Source organism: Clinocottus analis, unplaced genomic scaffold, assembly GCF_023055335.1.
Source record: "Clinocottus analis isolate CAN_PGR_092001 unplaced genomic scaffold, fCliAna1.0.p SCAF_23, whole genome shotgun sequence".
Taxonomy (NCBI): domain Eukaryota; kingdom Metazoa; phylum Chordata; class Actinopteri; order Perciformes; family Cottidae; genus Clinocottus; species Clinocottus analis.
The window spans coordinates 5,339,005-5,361,065 of record NW_027175965.1 but is presented as its reverse complement, the minus strand read 5'-3'; the positions used below and the strand labels follow the sequence as shown (position 1 = coordinate 5,361,065).

The window sequence follows — 22,061 nt, the reverse complement described above, 5'->3', positions numbered from 1 at the left end:
CACTTGTGAGGACCCTCATTGCCATAACACATTCCCTTGTGCCCGAGGCATCATTTAGACGAGAAAAACAAGATGCTAAGAGCATCGCTAGAGGAGGACATGTCGTGAGAGACAGTGCTCAAACGTAATCGACGCTGATGGAAAATTGTTTGCCTGATGTTAAAATGTTAATGTTAAGATGCCAGACATATTATCAGAAAAAATACACTACAGGAATGCATTACTGATTTTGTTTTTCTTTGTTTTTCTTGTGTCGCACAAAGGGACGACAAGTGCATTTTGTTGTTTAATCCTGTGTTGTAGAATGGCAATACATGAACCGTGAGACAGGAGTAATAACTGCATTAAAAATGAGGAATGAGATGTTCAGTTAGCATCACAAAGGCCCACACAGTATGCTGAAAACAAACTTTCCAGTACAGATAGTGCCAGTGGAGCTTTAATGGTCGCAGAAGGGGCGGGGCTTAGCGAAGGGTCAATTGCTGCTCATTTGGAAGTGTTTGTTGTGTTTGGAAAGTCACAACACATTTTTTGTAATAACTATTAATCTGGAGCTTCTCTTCTCCCTTCAACAAACCTGACCTTCAATACATCAGCGAGGACACATCACCCCAACCATCTTCTGGAGCATCTCTGGATCTGATCCCAGATACATTGCTCATGGTGCTCTGTTCCAAACGTGACATAGGGCACACCATTACTTAACCAGTTTTAACATATGAAGAGCACTTTAAAGAAGACCATAAAACCCCCTTGTCTCCTTCTCAAGGTCTAAAATGGAATATGGTCTGCACAAAGAAACACACTCAGTTATAAATATGTAAAGCATCCGTTTATGTCCAGCATTGATAAGACAAACTCCTTCTGGACTACCGCTAAGACAAATAGCAGTGTGAGGATGACTATCCGCTTAGCGCTAGTGCCGTGCCCTGGTGTGAACATCTTGACCTTTTATTGTAGCAAGAGGGTCAAAGTTCAAGGTGCAACGTTATACAAAAGTGTCCCAATTGAATGCACGCTGCATGCAACACAGAGCTGCACTAGAAGTGTGTTCTTCAGAACGCAGTGAGTGTCTCACCTCTGCCTGATGTGAATTTGACGCTGCTGCCAAAAAAAAGTGTGTCGAAGACACAAACGTAACAAGAACTAATCGAACTTAAAAACCTATTGTACAGTCATTGCCTGTTCATATTTTAAACATTTATGTATCCGGGAAAGGTCAACTGGGCTCCTTTCCAATACGATTCTGCTTCTCTTTATATAATCATCATCACAATCAACCCTGAGTGCTCCTTAGTTCAATCACATTCGTCTATTTTTGGCCACAGTGCTCTCGCTTTCTCCTCTTACATTTTTACCAGCAGCTCACCGGCTCAAACCAACAACCTCATGACCTCAATCTGCTTTCCATAAACTCAAGGAGTCAAGGATGTAGTGGAGGCAAAATCTATTAAAACTCAGATCACCCTGCTTATTATTGGACGAAAATAGTTTATTCACCTCGTTAGACTGGCACAAATCCTGATGAGGTAAATTCTCTAGTATTGATTATGTGGAGCTGTCTGATGTAATATTTATGGGTATGAATTCATTAGATGCGGGATATTGTGCCAAGATCACAGTTTTCCCACAGCCCTCCTGGAGTTAAGTGCTGCTTCAGAGCAACTGCAGAACCTCGCTCTGCTGCGAGGCGTTTTTTGCACTTAATCATTAGTGAATCCATTTAATTGGAAACTTGTTTTTGGTTTTGCCCGCAGACGTTTAACAACTTATGAAGGTCTCCATGGAGACCACATCAAGACAACACTGCCTGGCCATTAATTTCCTCTTTTTTTTCCCCGATCAAAAGCATCTGCCGCTCACTTTCTTCTCTCCCCTGTCACACCCTCCTGCTCCCTCTCCCTTTTATTCGCTGCATTCCTTGTGGCAGACCCGACATACCTGAGCCCGTCTCAACAAGCGAGCCGGCAATCAGCACGTGTGCCAAGCAGGTGAACAGGTAGCTGGCAGCGCGACGCAGGGCCGACAGGAAGCCGGCCAGCTGCGTCGCGAGGGAGCTGAATCCGAACCAACTCGCTCTGCTTTCTGCCTCTCGTGCGGGAGAAACATCCACGAAACTCCACGAAACTCTCAAACATGTGAACTATTCTAGTTTTGGTAACACCCAGATTCAATAAAAGATACAGGAATTGATTACAACGTTTGACAGCAGCCGTCTTTGTGCCTCTGTCTGACACATGGTGGCATGCTGCTGACTGATAGTTGGTATTTTCCCCCGCGGCAAATTGAATTTTTAATATTCATGGGAAGATTTTTTTGGGGGGGTTGTTTATCTTTCCAGCATGACATGGCAAGCTGACTTCACACATCTCGGTCCAGCAATCACCGTGGACTGGAACGTGTTTGCAAAAATGTCACACTTTCTCTGTGGCTGAGTTCAAGAGAATTGTTTCAGAGCCCAATTCAAAGGAAAGTCCGGATCAATCTGCAGTAGTTCCACTGAGATGAAGTAACTGCAATTATCATCAGAGACATCTGCATTTTTAATACACTACTCATTTGTCATCTGTTATTAGGAAGGGTGTGTTGGATGATAAGATCAAAATCACTCTCATGTCTTTGCATTTCATACAGATTCAGAGGAGGCAATTACCTTGTTTAGCACAAAGCTTTATAGCTCGGCTCCCACTAAAACCACACATTATCACTTTGATATTACTGTTTTGTGTGGATTAAACAAATCAGTTATATCTTGTTAATTAGGATTCCTCAGAGATAACGCAAGGAGAAAGAAAGAAAGTGAATGATAACAATCATCAGCATCCTACTTGTTTAATTACTGACACAAAACCATTAAAACCAAATGGCAACAAAACTGCTCTGAACCTTAGGCATATTGCAGGTAAACTGCGCAATAATACACTCTATGTTTCAGTTTACTTCCCAAAAGACACTATGTTGCTCTTTTTTTAATCACTATAATGATTCAGCTATTTCTGGTTTGTGTCCTCAACATCTTACCGTGGTTGAGTTTACTCGGTTTATCTCCTCATTGAATCATAAACCACTATACATACATTAGAATTTATACAGGGTAAGATTAACATTACGAGGAAAGGGGCCCATTTCCGTAACGAAATGGGAGCTTAACAGAACACACACACACACACACACACACACACACACGTGGCTCTCCTTGTGGCCTCGATTAGGTGGATCAGGGTCACCAGACACACAATTAAAAAGATCAGGTCGCTATATTTCAGAACAAACGCACACCAGTTACTGAAATGGTATGTGTAAGCTTTTAACCATCAACACACACACACACACACACACACACACACACACACACAAACAGAAAGGTTGAAAGACGTTTAATGTTACAGACATAATACCCTGAGGCTGTAGGTTACGCTCGAAGGAATGTACGCACAAGATAATCTCTTATCTTTTTAAAACATAGACATGCACACACACACACACACAGACACACACACACACACACACACACACACGAACATCACAGCGTTTAGTATGTGCTGTAAAGCCATTAACACATCAGTTGTTGTGCTTCAGAAGCTGTGGATCGCTGCAAAAACAAAATGAAGATCCTAATTTATTCCCTGATGTTTTGAGTGAAGACGAAACCTTGAAAGCGGCCAGACTTTGCAATTATAACTCATCATATTAAAGTATCGGAATGGCTGAACTTTGCCGAACCCGTTGGAAGTTGTTTTTGTTTGCACAGTAATGAAAGTCTATGAAAAATACAAGATCAATTCGGTTTTACTTGAGAAACTCAAGCGTTGTTTCTAATATCTGGGATTGTCGAGCAGGTTAAATGAGACGTGTAAATCCAATTACACCCTCAGCCACAGAAGTGCTCCATCACACATAACCTGTCCACCACGGCAGAGCGATCTTTCTCAGAGGTCGGACAGTACACACTGCTGAATCAGCACACTGTAAAGCATAACTGAAGTCTCTCCAATCACTAGTTTCCAGATGTTAGACCGTTGCTCAACCTGTTTCAGCTGCTGACAAAGGAATGAAATTGGAATTTGACAAACAGCTTTCCTGCAGGGTGAAGCGTCACTGTTGTCCGTTTAAAAGAACGAAACAAGGACCCTCAGTGATAATTCTGGTTTATTCCAACATCAGTCACACTTTTCATCATTTCTATCGGAGTTACTAACACTGTGATCACCTGGTTTATTGCAAGGATCTGGAAACGTGGCAATATCGCAAAAATAATTCAGTTTGCCGATAAGTCAGCAAGAAATACAGACGCTCAGATTGTTCAACGTATTTTTAACAAAACTCCACATTAAGCAGGCGGTAACTTTTAGTTTCACCTTTAAAAAAATGTTTTTGATCATCTGGAAAAAGAGTTTGGCTCGTTTACAACCAGTTTGTTGCCCTTTTGCTACTGCATGATCAGTTCTCAGTAATTACTTGTATCTGCATCTCATTTATCAGTCGGATAGTTGCTGAGACGTTTCACTTAAAACCAAAAAAAAGGGGGGAAATTAGGGGATCGCCACCGAAAGTAGTAGTGTTTGGACAAAGGTTCATGGTAATTCAGAGATATGTCAGTCCAAACCATTTTTTTAGTGTGAAATACATTGATGGTTATAATAATCATTGAAGTAATCCATGTTCAATGTCATTCAATGTCCCATATGATGGAGTATGACTAGACAGCCAACATAACAAGCCACCTTTGCACTTTCTTTTATGTTTCTCCCTCCGAGTTCGATCCAGTCATTTTATTTCCCTTCATGTCTCCCACCCATCCCTCTTACTCTTTGTTCCTCCCTCTCTCCTGCTGAGATGAAAGTTTGCCATGGGAAGTGACCCTCCACTGTGTTACCGCAGTAACAGTCCGGCTCGTGGTAACTGATCTGACCTCTGACCCCTTGGAGCTGTAAGGACAGACAAATACTCACAGTCCAGTGCACACACATACATGATACCCGCAGGGCGAACAGATGACACGCTATACTGTGATCACATCACATGTAAAATGTAAAATCATTCTTAAAGTACATGACTACAGCTGACACACACACACACACCCTGAGTCTGCCCCAGCGCTGCCATGACACACCACATCAAAGCGGCTTATTGCTGAGCAGTAAAAGTGGTGCACTGGTTTGAATTTATTCCCTTCAGTCAGACGTTTATTCACTGCTTCCCTTTCTTAATGAGCGTCTTACAATAACCCTGTCACTTACTGCGGCAAATTACTGCTACCTAAATGAGGGGCTGACGGTGCCTTAGTGTGTATGTGTGTGTGTGTTTCCGTGTCGCACTCTCTTAAGGGCACCTGGATGTGATTTAACGTTCCACATGGCCTTCCTCCCAAAGTACACTTTTACCTTTTTACTATCCAGCGAAAGGCGAAGGGGGAGGAGGGGAGCTGTACTGATGAAAGGGGAGAGAGATGGAGGGATGAGAATGCAATAAAATGGAAATGAAAGGAGAGGGAGAGGCGGGAGAGAAAGAGCATCGGTGGAGACTGAAGAGAAAGCAGAGAGAGAGAGAGAGAGGAGAAGGGGAAATGGAGTAAGTTATAAAGCTGTAATCTACTTTTAAGTGTCTAATAAATCTCAAGCTCACATCTTTTCGCTGTGTTTTTTTGGAGCTTATTTATTCACAGTTTCTCACAAGTGACTGCGTAATTGATCGACACTTCATTGAACACGATTCTCCATCATCACAAAAAAAATGACTGACACTGCAGTTTGTGACAGTTCATCACGGTCACAAGCAGAGCTGTTGGAAGCGCCGGTCAACACGCAGATCAATGAGGCCGCTTGTCTTGCGGCTCATATCGATATGTGCATGTTTACCGCGAAGAATACTGTCCAAGACTCTTGCCGATGCAAATTGTGCTTCAAGTCAATACGTTGATCATTAATTAATCTGATTCAAATCCTCCGATGTGAGTGTTAATTTTTGCTCTTTGTTTTACGTGATCGTGAAATTAATACTTTGAAATCCCACATTCATCTCATGGTGTGTCTGAAAGAAAATTTACCTTTAGCACCTTTAGCATCCTGTCGTGACACACGGAAGACTGCTGCGCGGCTCACATGCTGCACAGGCTTTGCAGTATTTTGTTGTTTTTTTTATGTTTCAAAAACTACAGGATTAGTCAAATAATCGAGAACATTATGGTCAGATAAATTGATACTGAAAATCATCGTTAGTTGCAGCTTTCATTCAGCAACTCTAAGAGTCTTCAGTCATGCTAGCAGCTCTATGCTAACATCGGGATGCTAACATTCTCACAAGAGGATGCTATTTTGAGATATTTCAGCCTGAATCAAAGCGGTGGACGCGAGTACTTTTTAAGTGCCACCTCTTGCTTTGCTCATTCTTTATAAAACGCATTAACTGTGGTCAATATATATGAAATACTGTGTTTATTGTCCTCAATATAGGGAAGTTTAATGAGAAAAAAAACAAACATGCAACACGGCGCAATAAAAAATGTAATTGCTGATTCTATTAAGGTCTTGAGACAAGACTTATAAAATGAAATAAAAAAGGAATGAAAGGGTGAACGACGGAGTTAAAAGGCAGAGCGCGGAGGAGAGGGAGGTGTAGGCTACCAGTGTTTTGGGTGAACCTTTCCTTATTTTATACAATTACTGAACTAAAAATACTTCACCGCCCCACAGTCCAGCCCTGTCTGCTGCCCAGCAAGTGTGTGCGTGTGTGTATCTGTGTGTGCGTGTGCATGTGTGTGTGTGTGTGGGTATTCCCATGGCACCAACTTCGCCATATAATACAATAATTCTATGTTATTTCTGGGAGTAGTTAAAGGCTCTTAAACTAACTACTACTTTGACTTCCCTTCACTCAGTCTGGAAAAAAAAAGTGCCAACTGATGTGTGCCATGCCGCGGAGAGCCGGTGTCTGACGGTGCACGTTTGTGCGAGTATGTGGATAAGTCAAGGATCAATCAGCTATCTTTGACTGCTGGGATTAGTCCTTGTTTACAGTTCACCGTAACAAGAGATTGTCCTGCCCTGTGATGAATCATAAAGAGATTTATATGAAATAATGAGTGTTTCTGCAAAAATAAACATGCCGAAGGGTCAAACAGACAGAAACAAATATGCAATTACTCAGGGAGAGAGTGTGTTATTCCCTCGCTGGCAAGGTCAGTGCATTAACTGGCATGCTGTGAGCTGAAAAACTGTTAACACATAGATTATCAGGCCGGGATTAGCAGAAGATTAGACATTAGGCTCTAATCCAAATGCACAGTGCTGCTGTTGCTGCTGCTGGTGGTGGTGGTGGTGGTGGTGGTGTTGGGGACGGTGAGGCAGCAAATAGAGAGAGTGTGTGAATGTGTGTGAAATGAGATGAGGGGTAATGGGGCCACATCAGAGGCAGATTCCCCGTCCCTGCTCTTTCTCAGCAGGGAGCATCAAATCTCTGCAGTCGAGGGGGGAACATTAGGTCACAGCCCCGAGGTCAGCCGTTTCCAGGTCAAGACTTCAATGTCAGAACAGTGGAGAAACTGAATGCGTTTGGCACTCGCCGCCTGATTAGAGCTGCTGGGAGGGACGGACACGGGATTTTGGAGGGAGCTGGACAGAAATGTGTTGCGCACATTTGACTAAAGAAATGACAGCGTTCTGCACTTTTGAAACTCTATTGTAGCCTTTGATGTATAACACACAAACACATCTGGAACTCTCACGCAGTTGTAAAAAAGGGGATTATCATTTCAAACAAGAACTATCTGACTATTTGCAGTTAGAGCTGTTATTAAAATGTACTCCATGGCTACTTTGCCAGTTGAGATTGCATCATTTATTGGTAAAGTTTGGCATTGAACGTCAACAACGAGGTAAAGAATTGTCCAATATGGATATGATTTGTAGGGACTGGATCTTTAAGTGTGCTGCAATACAACAGCAAACCAGTTTAGCACTTTATGAGTTATGATATTGGCATGCTAATGAACAACAAGCATCCTGTTTCATTAGAGGTTAGGATGTTGCTCTGGAGGATACGAACACATCACCATTGGCTTTAGAGTTGTCGTAATTCATGACAAAACATGCGGGTTTGTCAAAGGAAGGTTCAAATGTACAGCAGATAATCAGTGTCGGTTTGACTGCTGCCTAGCGTAACTATAGAAATGACAACGTCTCACAAGATGGAAAAGAAAAGTTGGGAAAATGCAAAAGCAGATATTTAAATTTCACAAGGAGCGCTTCTTCTTTCGCTTGGAAGTCTATTCACAGAAATGTATCATTATGTCTCCCATGGTGCCTTTGGGCAAGGCTTTTTAAGAACTATGTTGGATTTACTGCGCAGAATGTAAAACGTTTAAAAAACACCCGAGTGCATCATCAGGACATAACGCACAATGCGTCTTTCAAATGTTATGAGCCGAGGAGACGTTTTTAATGCAGTTCACCACCTCTATCGAATAAACTCCTCTGTCGCTCCCAACGGAAAACTATCTAATAAAATGAGCAGAAATGTGAAAATAACAATAAAGAACAACATGAAATAGCCTCTGAGCCAACACTCAGGAGGTTAAAATAATAATAAAAAATGGAAAGAAAAGTAAGAGGGGAATTACACAGAGCACAGTAAAGCTCATAGAAACAAAAACACGGCAGATGTGCATGAAATTTGGATTTTTAATAAAAACACGTTTAATTATCGGCTTCTAGCTGAGACACACGTGAGAACATAAAAAAACACACACCGCGAGATACGGGATTGACTGACATGTTCTCTATATTCTTTAGCATGATATGATCCTCTATGGATCTGGCTTTGGAGATAAACTCATCAACATTATAATCCATCATCTCGTCACTCCCACTAACTTGCAATGTATCATGATCACTGCCCTGTGTTGCTATTGGAAACAGGTTAGCTCGTCGAGCCGTGACAGAAACACCGGCCACAGAGGCCCAATCATCGATGGGCTCGGCCTCTGATGACACCGGCCAGCGGTCAGTGATCCTATCAGTGCTATCTGTGCATGCACGTGACAGAAAAACATCCTCTATTCTACCAAAGCACTCAGTTGTTTTATATTTCCTTCTACAGCGACCGCTCAAGCTATAAAACGGATCAAAAATCCCTGCTGGGGTTTTTGAGGAAAATACTTACAAGCTCTGTGATTAGCGGTAATAATGTAATGACTCCCCTGGTGGCTGTACAGTACAGCCACCCAGCCCCCTCATTCTACATGCTGAGTCTAATTGGACCGATACACATTCTTGGCTGCAGATTGAATGCAAATTCCCATGTGAGGACATTAAGTTTTATGGTCCTTTTCATGGTTTAACTTGACAAATTAGATTTTTCTTTATTGATTTTAAGCCCTTTTCAATCGGTTCACTTTCAACAGTCTTTACTTTGTGTTGCAGCAGCAGCAGCAGCAGCTTGATATTCACATGAGCGGCTGCAATGCATTGATGTTTGACTCGATGAATGTTATTAACATTATTTGCATTCTTCACAAATGATCAGCAAACCGACTCTATTGATCTGGAAGATTCATAAAACATCACTTCACTAAAATATATGATATATAACCAACACGTGGTGGCCAGTTCATCAGGTACACTGAACTAAAGCTAACGCAGAAGTCCTGCAACAAATCTGAACGGTCATATGTGTTGGTTTTCATTGAAACAGAGGTGTTTCTAGCAGGTTTTTCTTTAATTTTTCCCACCCCATTTATATCAATGAGGGCAGGCTGAATAACAGGAACATCTCTTTGTGTCCTGCAACAAATCCTCCTTCATGAAAGTAAGATTTATGTCAGGAGAGTTGTATTACACTGCATCAGTTTTAGCTCGGTGTACCTAATATACTGGCAACTGAGTGTGTATTTATACAATACAATCAAACAGAATCAGTTTATGACATACGAAGAATCAATGTCATGGAAAACTGGATTGTGTTAAATAGTATCGACGTTTAGTCTGCTCAAGACTTGAATCACAACAATGGATATCAATCCTTGTAATAACCAATTAAAATAAATCAGGCCGTCAGAGACTTTGTAAAGCCTCGCTACATTCTCTCATCCTCTCATCCTGCCAGTAGATAACCCTCTGAGGAGACTGCACTCGTGTCCTTCCCCAAATTACAAACCACCATCGCATGGCAGTTAATAAGCAGAGCTGCGACGGCGAGTGAACGCACTAAGCCGACACTTCTCCACTCCGTCCTGTCGATTCACCGTCATAAGAGGTTGTTAGAAATGCTTCAACTAAGAGTGAAATTATATATCACTATATAGCATGTTTGCAGTCTATTACTTGATGAAACTCAGTTCATTATTCTTATTTATCAGATGTAGATAATGACCAGTATCTATGCACATTTTGTTAGCTTTCATATTTTTATATTATTATTATGATTTATTATTTATATATAGATTTTTTTATTTGATCCACTACCATTATTGAATGGACATGCTATTTGATTGAATCAACTGAAGAATCAGCTCAGAAACCACCAGTATAACCAGTTCTGCACCATGTCATTTCATTATGTAAATGAAGGTTCCACCAATAAATCTTTATCACACACACACACACACACACACACACACACACACACACACACACACACACACACACACACACACACACACACACACAAACATACAGTGTATTGGGCCCTGTGGAGCATATGTATGAAGAGCGTTGACTCATAAAGCAACCAAGCAACCACCGAGTCAACCACATCAAACAAACTGTGCATCTTTTCATTTGGAAAACAGATGGACGACGCTCGACTCCCCGAGAGGGGGAGAAAGATGAGAAGAGGAAGACTGGGAGGAGGAAGGAGGAGGAGCGGGAGGAGGAGAAGGAGGAGAATGAAGAGGAGGAGGAGGAGGAGCAGAAGGAGGAGGAAGTAAAAATAGCTGCTGATCAGAAGGAGGAAGGAAACATTCAAAGTGAGGAGAGAGAACAAGGAGGAGAGGTGTGAACCAGAGCGGGGAGAGGGAGGCGGAGGTTATCGAGAGACAATGCTGGTTTGTACCTCATTGATTTGAGGTGCAAAGATTGATGTTAAGCCATCGAACGGTCTGTGCTTTTGCTCCTTGGTGCTTTTTTCCCCCTCTACCTACCGCTCCTTTAATAAGGGATCATCGTGGAGACGCAGCGGGGCTGTACGACTCCTGCGTCCATCACTTTGAGTTGATTATATGTTGCCAATGGAGGAATTGAACCTATTGGGCCTTTCTCCAGCGTCATTCTGGGTAATAGCTTTGGCAGCATCCACGCCAGGATCAGTATCAAACTATCAAACCAGTTGTAGCGACATCCATCACATGTCAATGAAGAAGAGATGAGAGGACAGAGACTCCACCCTTCTTCTTTCTAATCTCCTCTGCTCACATCCTCTGCCCTCCTCCTCCTCCTCCTCCTCCTCCTCCTCGTCCTCCTCTCAATCTTTGTCTGTCTCTCTCATGTTGCTGGATCAGACATCATGAAAGATTCACAGGTCTGCTTTTAACAGATCTAGCCAACCACACACACCACACACACACACACACACACACACACCCTCTCCCAACCCCCCTACCCCTCCCTCCTCCACTCTGTCACAAACACAAGGCAACCCTCCTCTCATAGATCTGAGCCTGTATTGGAAAGCAACGCAGAGCTGGAAGCAGGAATAAGACAGACAGCAAGGGACAGGAACGAGTGCAAAAGTTATAAAGAGAGAGTGTGTGTTCGTGTGCGTGTGTGTATACGTATGTGTGTGTGTGTGTGTGTGTGGACTCCGGCGTTCCACTCGGTGGCGTGTGCCGTGAGCGCCTGAGTGAGCATGTGATGTGTGACAGGTGACGGACAGTATCAATTTCCTCTCTCACACACACACACACACACATAAACGCTCACACACACAAGGGACCGACAGACACAGTGGACAGATATGTGCCAGCGTCACTGGATGCTCGAGCAGGTAAAATATTGTACGGCTTAAATCTCACGCGGGCATTTGTCCCGGGCTTTGTGGCGTTGCGGTTTTCTCACAGGTGAAATGAACTTAAAAACACACCGAAAGGAAATGCTCTTCAGGCAGGGACGCTTGATGAAAATGAAAACCAGTCTGACCAGTATTGTCTCACATGTACGGCTCCTAACATGTGAAACTCACCGAGCACTTGAACTCAAAACACTTCATTGTAAAAAAATAAAGTACATGCAAGATGCACCTCTAGCAGTGGTGTTGTAAAATGGCGTGCATAATTTCTCTCGAAACATTCTCCATAAAAAGATCTTTTTCTATCACCAAATGTTATTTAATCAATGCAAAGTTCCAAGAGCCCACACTGACATCTTCGTATTGGTTTTCTGTCAAAACATATGCGCTTAATTCCGAAGGAAACTTTATTGATGTATTGAATTATTCCTCGCAGTGTGTCTAAAGAAATGGAATTTAAATGTTGTGAATGTAAATTAATGGAGCCCTCCCTCGCTGATCAGTTTTTGACTGGTAACCAAACAAGTAGTGTATCATAAGCAGGTAATCTGACCTAAAACACAGTGCAGCATGTAAGACACACATTCTTTCTATGTTCTTTCGAACAAGCGGCAACATGGCAAAGGCTCAATATGTGCTACATAACCCGCACATACAACATATAAAGTCTCCGTGTCATACGATCACATGGGTGTGTGCCTCTCTGCATGGACAATGCTTGTGTGAATGAGAGTAAGTGTCTTCCCTGGAGAAGGTGTTGGCTTTCACTAACTTTTAAACACACATACATACATTCACACACATGCACAGACACACACACACACATACACACACCCTAGGAGGAGCTAGTCTTTAACTATTGACCAGGTACAATGTGAGTGAGCTAAAAAACGCTCGCAGGCACAAAGACAGACTGCAGGAAAGACGACTTCCATTCACATGGTGTTAAACCTATGGGACAAAAGGGTTGAGAAGAATAGAGGCTTTTTCTTAAAGGTCTGTCCAGGAATTAGGAGCATCTGCTTGTCAAATTACACAATGTTTACTTTGGCAATATGCTAGTAATCATATCCACTTACAGATATAGATCTTACAACCTGTTTGCAATGACATGCATTTAATATCCTGACTGTCTGTACATGTTGTATTATATTGTGTTGCATACTTTCTTTCTGTAAGTATTCACTTGCGAGCAAATTTCTGTTGGGAAAAACAAGAGGTAGAGTTTGAGAATTTTGATTACTTTTCCCTGATTGGATGTTACTGCTGTTTTATAGAGGTGGGAATCACCACAGGTCCTACAATACCATATTGTCACGATACTTAAGTCCCGATACGATATTATCACGATACTGCGATACATTGAGTATTGCGCTATATTGCGACCGCAAATTGTCCCCAAAGGAAAACTTTGTAGACAAAAAAATTAATTGATTGTATTATTCTAGGACCAAAACATTAAGAATTGATTCCATAAAAGATCGATACCTGGCTTCCGTGTATCGATACAATATCGACACGCAAAATATCGCGATACTATGCTGTATCGATTTTTTTCCCCACCCCTTAAGTTATACTTGTTGGTAGTAATAAAAGGAGTCCAAGTGAAGGTAATAGTTACCAGAACTCATCTGAAAAAATAAAAATGGATGAAAAATGCGCTCACAATCAAGACTTTCTATCGACAATTGTGTCATGTATTACTCATTGTTAAAGCACTTTTATTAGACATTGTATCTCTTGTTTGTGGGTAGTTTGAATGACAGGAGGCACACATGGTGAGACAGGAGACCTCCACACTGTTTGACTACAGAGCAACACGTGTCCACAGTGGAAAGTCAAAACTAGAGACGGACTTCTTGGTCGTCTTCAAACACTGTGCTAAAAAATTTGACATGTTTTGTGGAAAAAACAAGTATATTTTTCTCAAACTACGATAATAAGAGAGGTGTTGCTCTAGTACAGAGCTGCAGGTCATGAGATCAGAAAATTCCAAACAATATCCATTAGTAACCAGGAGTAGTACCCTGTATATTCAGGATTTGTCTCCCACAGGTCTCAGTAAGACATAACCCTCCAGACCGCTGTTGTGCTGTGCAGGTCACGCTCATCCTGAACTACTCTTGACTGGCAGCGGCTGGATCATGTCCCAAATCATTAATAACTGATTGCTCCTCCGAAGATGAGCCTGCATACAGGAATGGCTGAAAAATCTATATCTGTGTTTACACTGCTGAGTGATCAAAATACATTTAGAAATCAAGCAAGACTGATTTGTTTTGTTTTTTTGGGGCTTCTCATGTTGATGTTTCACTGATTTGACACATAGGAGTTGACACTTAGGAAAGCTGCACAATCAGACCAAAAAAAAAAAGAGACATTCCATATCGCCTACCCTTAAAATCTTCTTAAATTCATCCAGCATTCCTCTGCCTGTCAGTTTTAAGACCTTTAATATGTTCTGACAGGCAGCTGTGGCATCAAAGCTAAATGATTTGTTTAATTAGGTCAGCATGAACCTGTGGAGACATTGAGAAGAAAAAAAAAAATAGCAGAAGTTTGAAGTTAAAACAAAAACAGTCGTGCATGGAAACTGTTAGCCAAAATAATTGTCCGTGAAGATGCTAAAACTGTAGCAATGAAGTTGCATCATCTAAATGATCAGTGTGGCTCCTCGTGGCCGTGCAGCTGCAGAAAAGGCATCCCAATGAATACATCTGCATTTCAGGTTCAAACAGGAATCGGTTGCACCAAGCAGAGGAACCCTCACCCTGCGCGACACCAACCCCCCCTCCAGCGTGACACCGACACAAGAGTCCAGGAGAGTCGGTTTCTCCCTGAGCGGAAAAAGCTAAATTTACCAACCTTGGGTCTCTGGGATGAGAAAGATTGAAGAGGCCCGGTTCCTATCTGGTTGTCAGTTTTTTTTTAATGGCTTCTGGGAAGGAGAAACTCTTGCTCAAATAACTAGAGCAGATCAAGGTCCAAGTGACTGAAGCATTGTGTTTTTCATCTGTCAATAAAAGATGAGTTTTTAATGGAAAGGGAGGGAGAGAGTCGTGTCGGGTTTGACTGAGACCTTGAGTGACTCACTTGCTTCGTCTCTTGTCAACCCACCTCACTGTCTGTTTCTTTTCTGCCTGTTTCTGTCTCCACTTTTCTTTGGCTCAAACCTGTCTTTTTTGTTGGTCTCTATTTCAACGACACAGACACACAGACACACATACTCACACATCCGATATTAATGGCTCACCCCTACACAAGACTATTTTCATTGACACGACATACAATGACCTTCAGATCATACACGCTGAGCACATAGACACACCTCAGTCTCACCTCTCTTTCCTCTCCTCCTCCTCCTCCTCCTCCTCTGTGCATCTTTAGGCGAAGCAAAGGAGGAGACAGAGAGTCTGATGATTGCTTTAAAGGGGGAAACAACTCCATTCCCACATTTTCCATCTGCACTTTCCTTTAAAGCCGGGACAATTTAATCAGTATGTGTGAAGAGTGGTCGACCAGAGAGACGAGACACTGATGCGTGATGCCTGGTTGACTGACTGAGGGTTGAGCTGATTGATTAATTGACTGACTGGGTAATTGAGTGATTGATTAAACACATGATTGCTTGAATGGTTGGATGGCTGTCTGACTGACTACAGAGGTGCCACAGTGAAGCCAAAAGAATAGAATAACAATCCCGAATCTTACTGTCTCCAACTTCGTGACAGCTGGTTAACCTGCAAGCCTGCTGAGCTTTGCTTTCTATTGAATGTTGCCCCAGGCTAGCCTAAATTATTACTTTATGCAAATGGGGGGGAAAACAGGCCATTTCAGCATTTATTGAATCACACACACACACACAATATATATATATATATATATATATATATATATATATATATATATATATATATATATAACACATGCACACCCCACACCTGCAGTCCAGAACAGAGCAGACAATGAAAAATGTCCCAGAACACAGTAGTGTGGTTCAACATGGAGTTGCAGCAGCAGACAAGGGCAGAAAGCAAATCTATGTCCTCCTCTATTGTTTATATGAAAAGCTGTTCACAGCTGCAGTGCAAACATCAGCAAATAGGCATAAATGCCCAGAAAAGACCATAATAGCTCCACACAAGACACATTGCTCACACACACACACACCACCACCACCAATCTGCAACCCCGGGACTTCAGCAGACAATGAAAATGTCCCAGAAAGCCCTGAGATAGAGGAGAGCATCGACTGGGAAACACCTCGGGATGGGTGCATTGCTCAGGGAGTGGATAGGGGTGTATGAAGAGAATTTCACAATAAGAGCCATACAATGAGATATAGCCTCATATAATCTAACCTGCCGTTCGGGACGATACAACATTGGCAATGCAACTTCAAACTTCAGCATTCACTCAGCAAATTTACACTGTCGCCTGATAGGTGATACAACAACACATCATTTCCGAGAAAACTCACCGTTGAGAACAATATAGCACATCAATTGAGCGAGCCAGCGATTTCCTGTTTTTTTTTGTTTTTTTTAAAAATCATAATTAATAAGTGGTGCGAAGTGAGTGTGTGTCTTTTCTGTGAAACTCACCGGAGATCTCTGTCTGGGGGACCTCCACCAGAGTGAAGCCTTTCCCGGTGTAGAACTGCCGCAGGTCGGTGCAGCTCTTGTCCGCCCCGGCCACCGGGCCCGGTGCCGCGGACCAACACAGCAAGACACCGAGAAGCACCGGAAGACGCATCTTTGGAAGTGTAGTCCCTTTTTTTTTCTAAAGAGTCAGTCAGAAAATCCAGAAGATTTCTGGTCCGAGTGAATCCAGCAGGAGTTCAGCGTTGTGTTTCTTTCTTTTTTTTTTTTTTTGGTATATATTGTGTAAGAGTTTGAAGTCTGTCAGGAGAAGCCGTGTCGCCCGTCCAAACTGCACAGAGCTGCGGTGAACTCACGCACGGACAACCTGGTGAGAGAAGGAGAAGAGAGAGAGAGGAAGAAAAAAAAAGGCACCCGTGGCGGGCAAGTGCTGGGTGTTTCTGCGGGAGAAGAGCTGCGACGCGCGGCTGTAGGTGTCAGGTACACCCCGCTCCTCCTCCTCCTCCTCCTCCTCTTCCCTCCTCCCTCTCCTCCTCCTCCTCCTCTTCCTCCTCTTCAGCGCTGCTGGCTGTGAGATGCAGAGATGTCAGAGACAAAAGAGAGAGAAAGAGTGCGCGCGTGTGTGTGTGAGAGAGAGAGAGAGAGAGAGAGAGAGTGTGTGTGTGTGTGTGTGTGAGAGAGTGTGTGTGAGAGAGCAGGTGTCGCTTAGTCAAAGCGGTGCAGATCCACCACGCGTAGACTACCGGTTCATGATTATGGAAATCGTCCCGTTTAAAGGGAACAAAAGAGCATAAATCCGGAATAACTGAGGTTTCAGAAAGGAGGACCGCCCGTTAAATCTCTCTCTCCGGTCTTTGGGACAATGGAATGAGTGTTTGAAGAGGTGTGCGGTGGAAAGTGTCGATGCTCTCTCCCTCTCTCTCTCTCTTATTTCTCTCTCTTTGTGCGTGAACGTGAGCGCGTGTCCTCTGCTGCAAGGACCAGAGCCTCAACAGCGCCACCTGCAGGAGCTGCTGTCAGGGGGCGAGCGTGGAAACATGGTGTTCCAGGGGATCCCCATCAAAAATGTATAATGTGTGTTTTCATGAATTTCAGATTACAAAGTACACGCTGGTTTCATGACTCCTACACACAATCCTCAAAAAGTAAGGCTTGACATTTTAATAAGTCACAAATACAAAGAAAGTTTCCCAGTGTATGAAATCAAATAGGGATCCATGTTTTGAGTCCAGTATATATCCATCTTCAGCCAGAACAATGTGTACAAGTGCAGGTCATTTTGCTTGAAAATAAATGATAAAAACCTTTATGATGATTTGCTTACATCATAATTAAAATAGGGTGTCTATTCTAATCAATTGTACGCTATTTAAAGCACATCAACCAATTACAGTATTTGTACTTTAATACAATAAAATGAAATATCAAAAGTACAGGGGATGAAATAGAATTAAAAATGATAAGCGTGATAAACACATCTAATTGATAATCCATCGTTTTACAGTAGGGGTAATTTTTATAACGTATGTCAGATAATTTTGAAAGCTAAAGGGACCCATCAGCGGATTCATCCTTCAACCACAGTCGGCCTGCAGCGTTGGAACATGAGTCAAATCTTTCGCCCCACTTAAACAATGACATCGAGGTCTGCGTCGGAACTTCAAGGGTGCCTTTTCTTCTGGAAAGTAAATGTATAAAATGGGAAAGAAAGAAGAACATTTTTGGGAAAACAAAACAAAGTGGACACGCTATCTCTGCAGGGAAGCGTCGAGCGAGGATTCAGTGCCTTCCTCTGGCAGAGTTGACGGACGTGACCGATGAGCTGTCAGACGCTCCCCAATCTTCCTCCGTCTTCCCCATCAGCAGTGCCGGGTCCAAAGGCTGCCAGGGAAAGGTCACAGGCAGCCCTGAAACCTGACTCACACCTCAGGAGATGCAGCTGGAATAGAATCACATTGTTGGCGAAATTAAAACCACAAAGGGTTTCAGTGTGCCATAATTACTTTTAAATTGGATATGGCAGGAGAGAGCGAAGGTAACAGTGCTAATGCTTCAGGCTCAAGGTTAGGACGTGTTAATTAATCCTAATGAATGCTGAACATTAGGAACACGTGTCTCTGCTTCTTTATCACAATATTCGTGTCTTGAAACTCTGAACACAGTTTGATCTTTATTAAATAGTGCGAGAGGAACCGTGTAACACTCAAGACAGTTAAAACACTGCTGATCCAAACTTCTGATCAGTTTGGGGGTTGAAGCACTTGATTGGCCTGCAGAGAGCATGCCGTGTGAACTGAACCCAAAAGATGAGCCAAGAACTGAACAAACATTGCTGTAGTGGAGACACAACTAAAGTATCCTTCCTGTCAATTTGTTTTTCTTGACTTTTCATAGGAAAAGCAGATGTCTTGGTGATCATATTAATACTAATGGCTCCGTTGGATTCAAGTGTCCCACGAAGCCCCAGCATGCAAAATAGCTGCAGTCGAATGTCATTCATTTTATTATTTAGACCTGTACTTTTCCCGCTGTGGCATGAGAAGAAGGCCTCTGGTGCACTCAGCTGGTCCTCCTCCACTGCTTAAGAAAGGTCACATGACCGCTCTGTGTTTACCTTGTATTTGGTCATTCATTACTGAACTACACAAAGGGAAAAAACCTCACTGCAAAGTGTAAATGAAGTAAGTCTTAAAATCTTCTGTCAGCTTTGACCATGATGAAGTACGAGCGGTTTTATTAATGACTTACAAAGCACGCGTTAGCCATCTCGAACTGAAGTTCCGATGTCACAACTTTTCCTATAAAATTGGGTATCATGGAGTTAACGACCACTTTGTTGGCTGTTTGAGGACAACTTCCAGGTCAAAGACACCATTTATTTATTTTTTGGCTGGAACATCTAATTTTAGAACAACAGGTTCAGCCAAAGCTTTAGGTCACACCTTCATGGGCCAGCTCCTTCAGAGGGAATTAGAGCCCCACTTCCACATAATCCCACATGCTCCGCGCCATACACACCTATAGAGTGTGAGGGCAAGTGTTAATCCAGCCAATGATTTATTGCCTTGGCAAGCCAAATGCCCTGGGGATTCATGTGCTAAAAGCAACATAACAGCCACTTCAGCCCTGAGGGAGAAAGACGTTTTATATCTCGGTAACATGTCAAATAGCAGCTTTTCTCTCAGATTTCACCTGTCTTCACGGCATATTCTTGTTGTGATAATGTATTGATGCGGATAAGGATGAGGATAGATTTACCAGACATCGACATTGGTATTGTTCTCGGCTTGTGAGTTGATGTGAGAGTCAACATAGTGAAATGTGGTCCTGGAGGAGGTTACGTTGCCAGGTTTGTGTCTGTCTTTGTGTGAACAGATGTTGTCAACAAGATAGCATACCGCTAATATAATACCAATGATAATATGTAATATAATAAACTAATAAAACCCACTATGCAGGCTGCATAGATGTGTGGCTAGTACTGTCACCTCACAGCAACACCCAATCCTTTCCAAAGAGATGCAGCTTAGCTCAATTGAGGATTTAAGGACTCCAAATGACCCAAAGTCCCGTCGGTGTGAAGGTGAGCGTGAATAGTTGTCAATGTATGTGCGCTGCGATAGTCGGGCGACCTGTCCAGGGTGTTCCCTGCCTCCACCCAATGTCAGAGATCCCTTCGAATAGGATAAGTGGGTCGGATAATGGATTGAGTGGGTAATCCGCCACGATGCAAGGAAACAGGAATTGAGCTCCACATCAGCAGAAATCAAAGCCGTCACTACAGGAAACAGGAATTGCACAAATATTCAGCTTGTTAATTCATGCTAGAATATGGATGTTGTGTGTGGACGAGTCAAGTGGTAACGCATCTTCACCTTTTAGCAGCACAGGATTTCACTGCGGGCCAACGATGCCGGAGAAGGTTCAGTCAAACTATCTAGTCCGGACCTAGCAGGAACATTTCCTCCAAACTCCGTCTCTATCATTGTCTGAACCGCTAAGATCTTTGCTGAAGTGATTATGTGAAGTCGAGCCAGGTCATTGACACTCACTTGAATTAACCACATGCCTGAGCTTCATCAGCTTAGCCCAGGCTCCTTTAAACTCAGCATCAGTCTTGGTTTCTTCTAATTTCTCCTCATCTGAACTTCCTGCAGTCTTTCATCTGCCCCCACCTATAAGCCCACACACTGTAGAACCTTTTAATACTTTAATACGTTTTCAGTCTATTCCCTGTTCGCCATCTTTGTACCTTGCTCTCTCCACACACACTTAGCCTTTGAGTATCATACAGATACATCAAAGTGCTCGTGTGTTTCCCAGGTCCATGCTGGAGAAGCATCAGAGCATTAAGATGTCAGGGAGAAAAATAACAAAAGACAAGGTAGCTTAGTCTGCTATGACCTGTAATGTGTTGTGCTGTAGTACTTTTCTGTTCAACTGATTCTCCCTTCAAGTCCGTTAGACAAATATTTCCTTCTCAGCATATTTTAAACCATTGGCAGTCTTGACTCCCACGCCAGTCATTCTTGGCAGCAACTGCAGCAGCAAGACTGAACCAATAGATGATACACAACAGTGGACCTTTTGAATACACTCTCTATGTGTCAATCACAAAGCTCACCTGTACTTTACGCACACCTACAAACAATAAATCATACATGATGACATTTTAATAGCTTACCTGCCACACCTGATCCCATTCATCTGTCATTTCAGATAGTATCTCTGAGCCGTAGCCAATGTAGGCTAACAAAATCACATAATGAGGATGACTGACTGGCATCCAGATCGTTGTTCGGTCAAAACTGAAATATCTTCACGACGTGTACGAACAAATCTTCAGCGCGGATCATTCCAATCAAACTTTACTGAATCAGGGAAGAGTGAATCGTGCTCAATTTAGGGGGCCACACTTGGATTTTGGGTTTCTTCTAAAACATGTTTTCATGTTTTAATAACGCATACTATTTTCTGTCTGAATATAGCTGTGTTCGCCCTCTGCTTGAAAGGCTCCTTTTTAGACCTATCTCTTTAAGCCCCCCTCCTGAAAAGCTCTAACGGCTTTGGTTGGCTCCCGAGAAAAACATGGCGCACCTTTGCAAACGCGAGCTCTGTAATCTAATTAACATGCGTGTGACACGGGAATAGGAGCCAAATCTGAGTCACAGGTTGTGTGAGTTTATGTTGTTGCTATGATTGCTGCTGAGCTTTAACCTCATTAGCAATACTTGTGCAGACTAGTTTTGTACTGAACTTACCGCCGTCGCTGGAGCAGAAACAAACCACTGTAGCTGGTTATGTTTAGACATCTAAAGAAATGTGTACACATGGGACACAGCCAGCAGTCGCCTGGGTTTCTATCCATCCCCCCGACCTCCGACCGATGCAGACTTCAGTGGACTTATTTGTAGCTTATTTCTTATACGTCAAAAGCAAAATAAATCGACGACAATATAA

At 42.7% G+C, this 22,061-nt stretch overlaps 1 protein-coding gene across 1 annotated transcript in view; it reads right to left on the bottom strand.

Annotated features, from left to right (window-relative positions):
* Positions 1-17,075, bottom strand: part of gpc1a (glypican 1a) — a 31,670-nt gene extending 14,595 nt beyond the window's left edge. The window contains exon 1 of the mRNA XM_068589767.1: positions 16,605-17,075. Within this exon, the coding sequence (XP_068445868.1) occupies positions 16,605-16,755 (151 nt within the window). The 5' untranslated portion in view covers positions 16,756-17,075. The remainder of the gene's footprint in view (positions 1-16,604) is intronic.
* Positions 17,076-22,061: the final 4,986 nt, after the last annotated feature.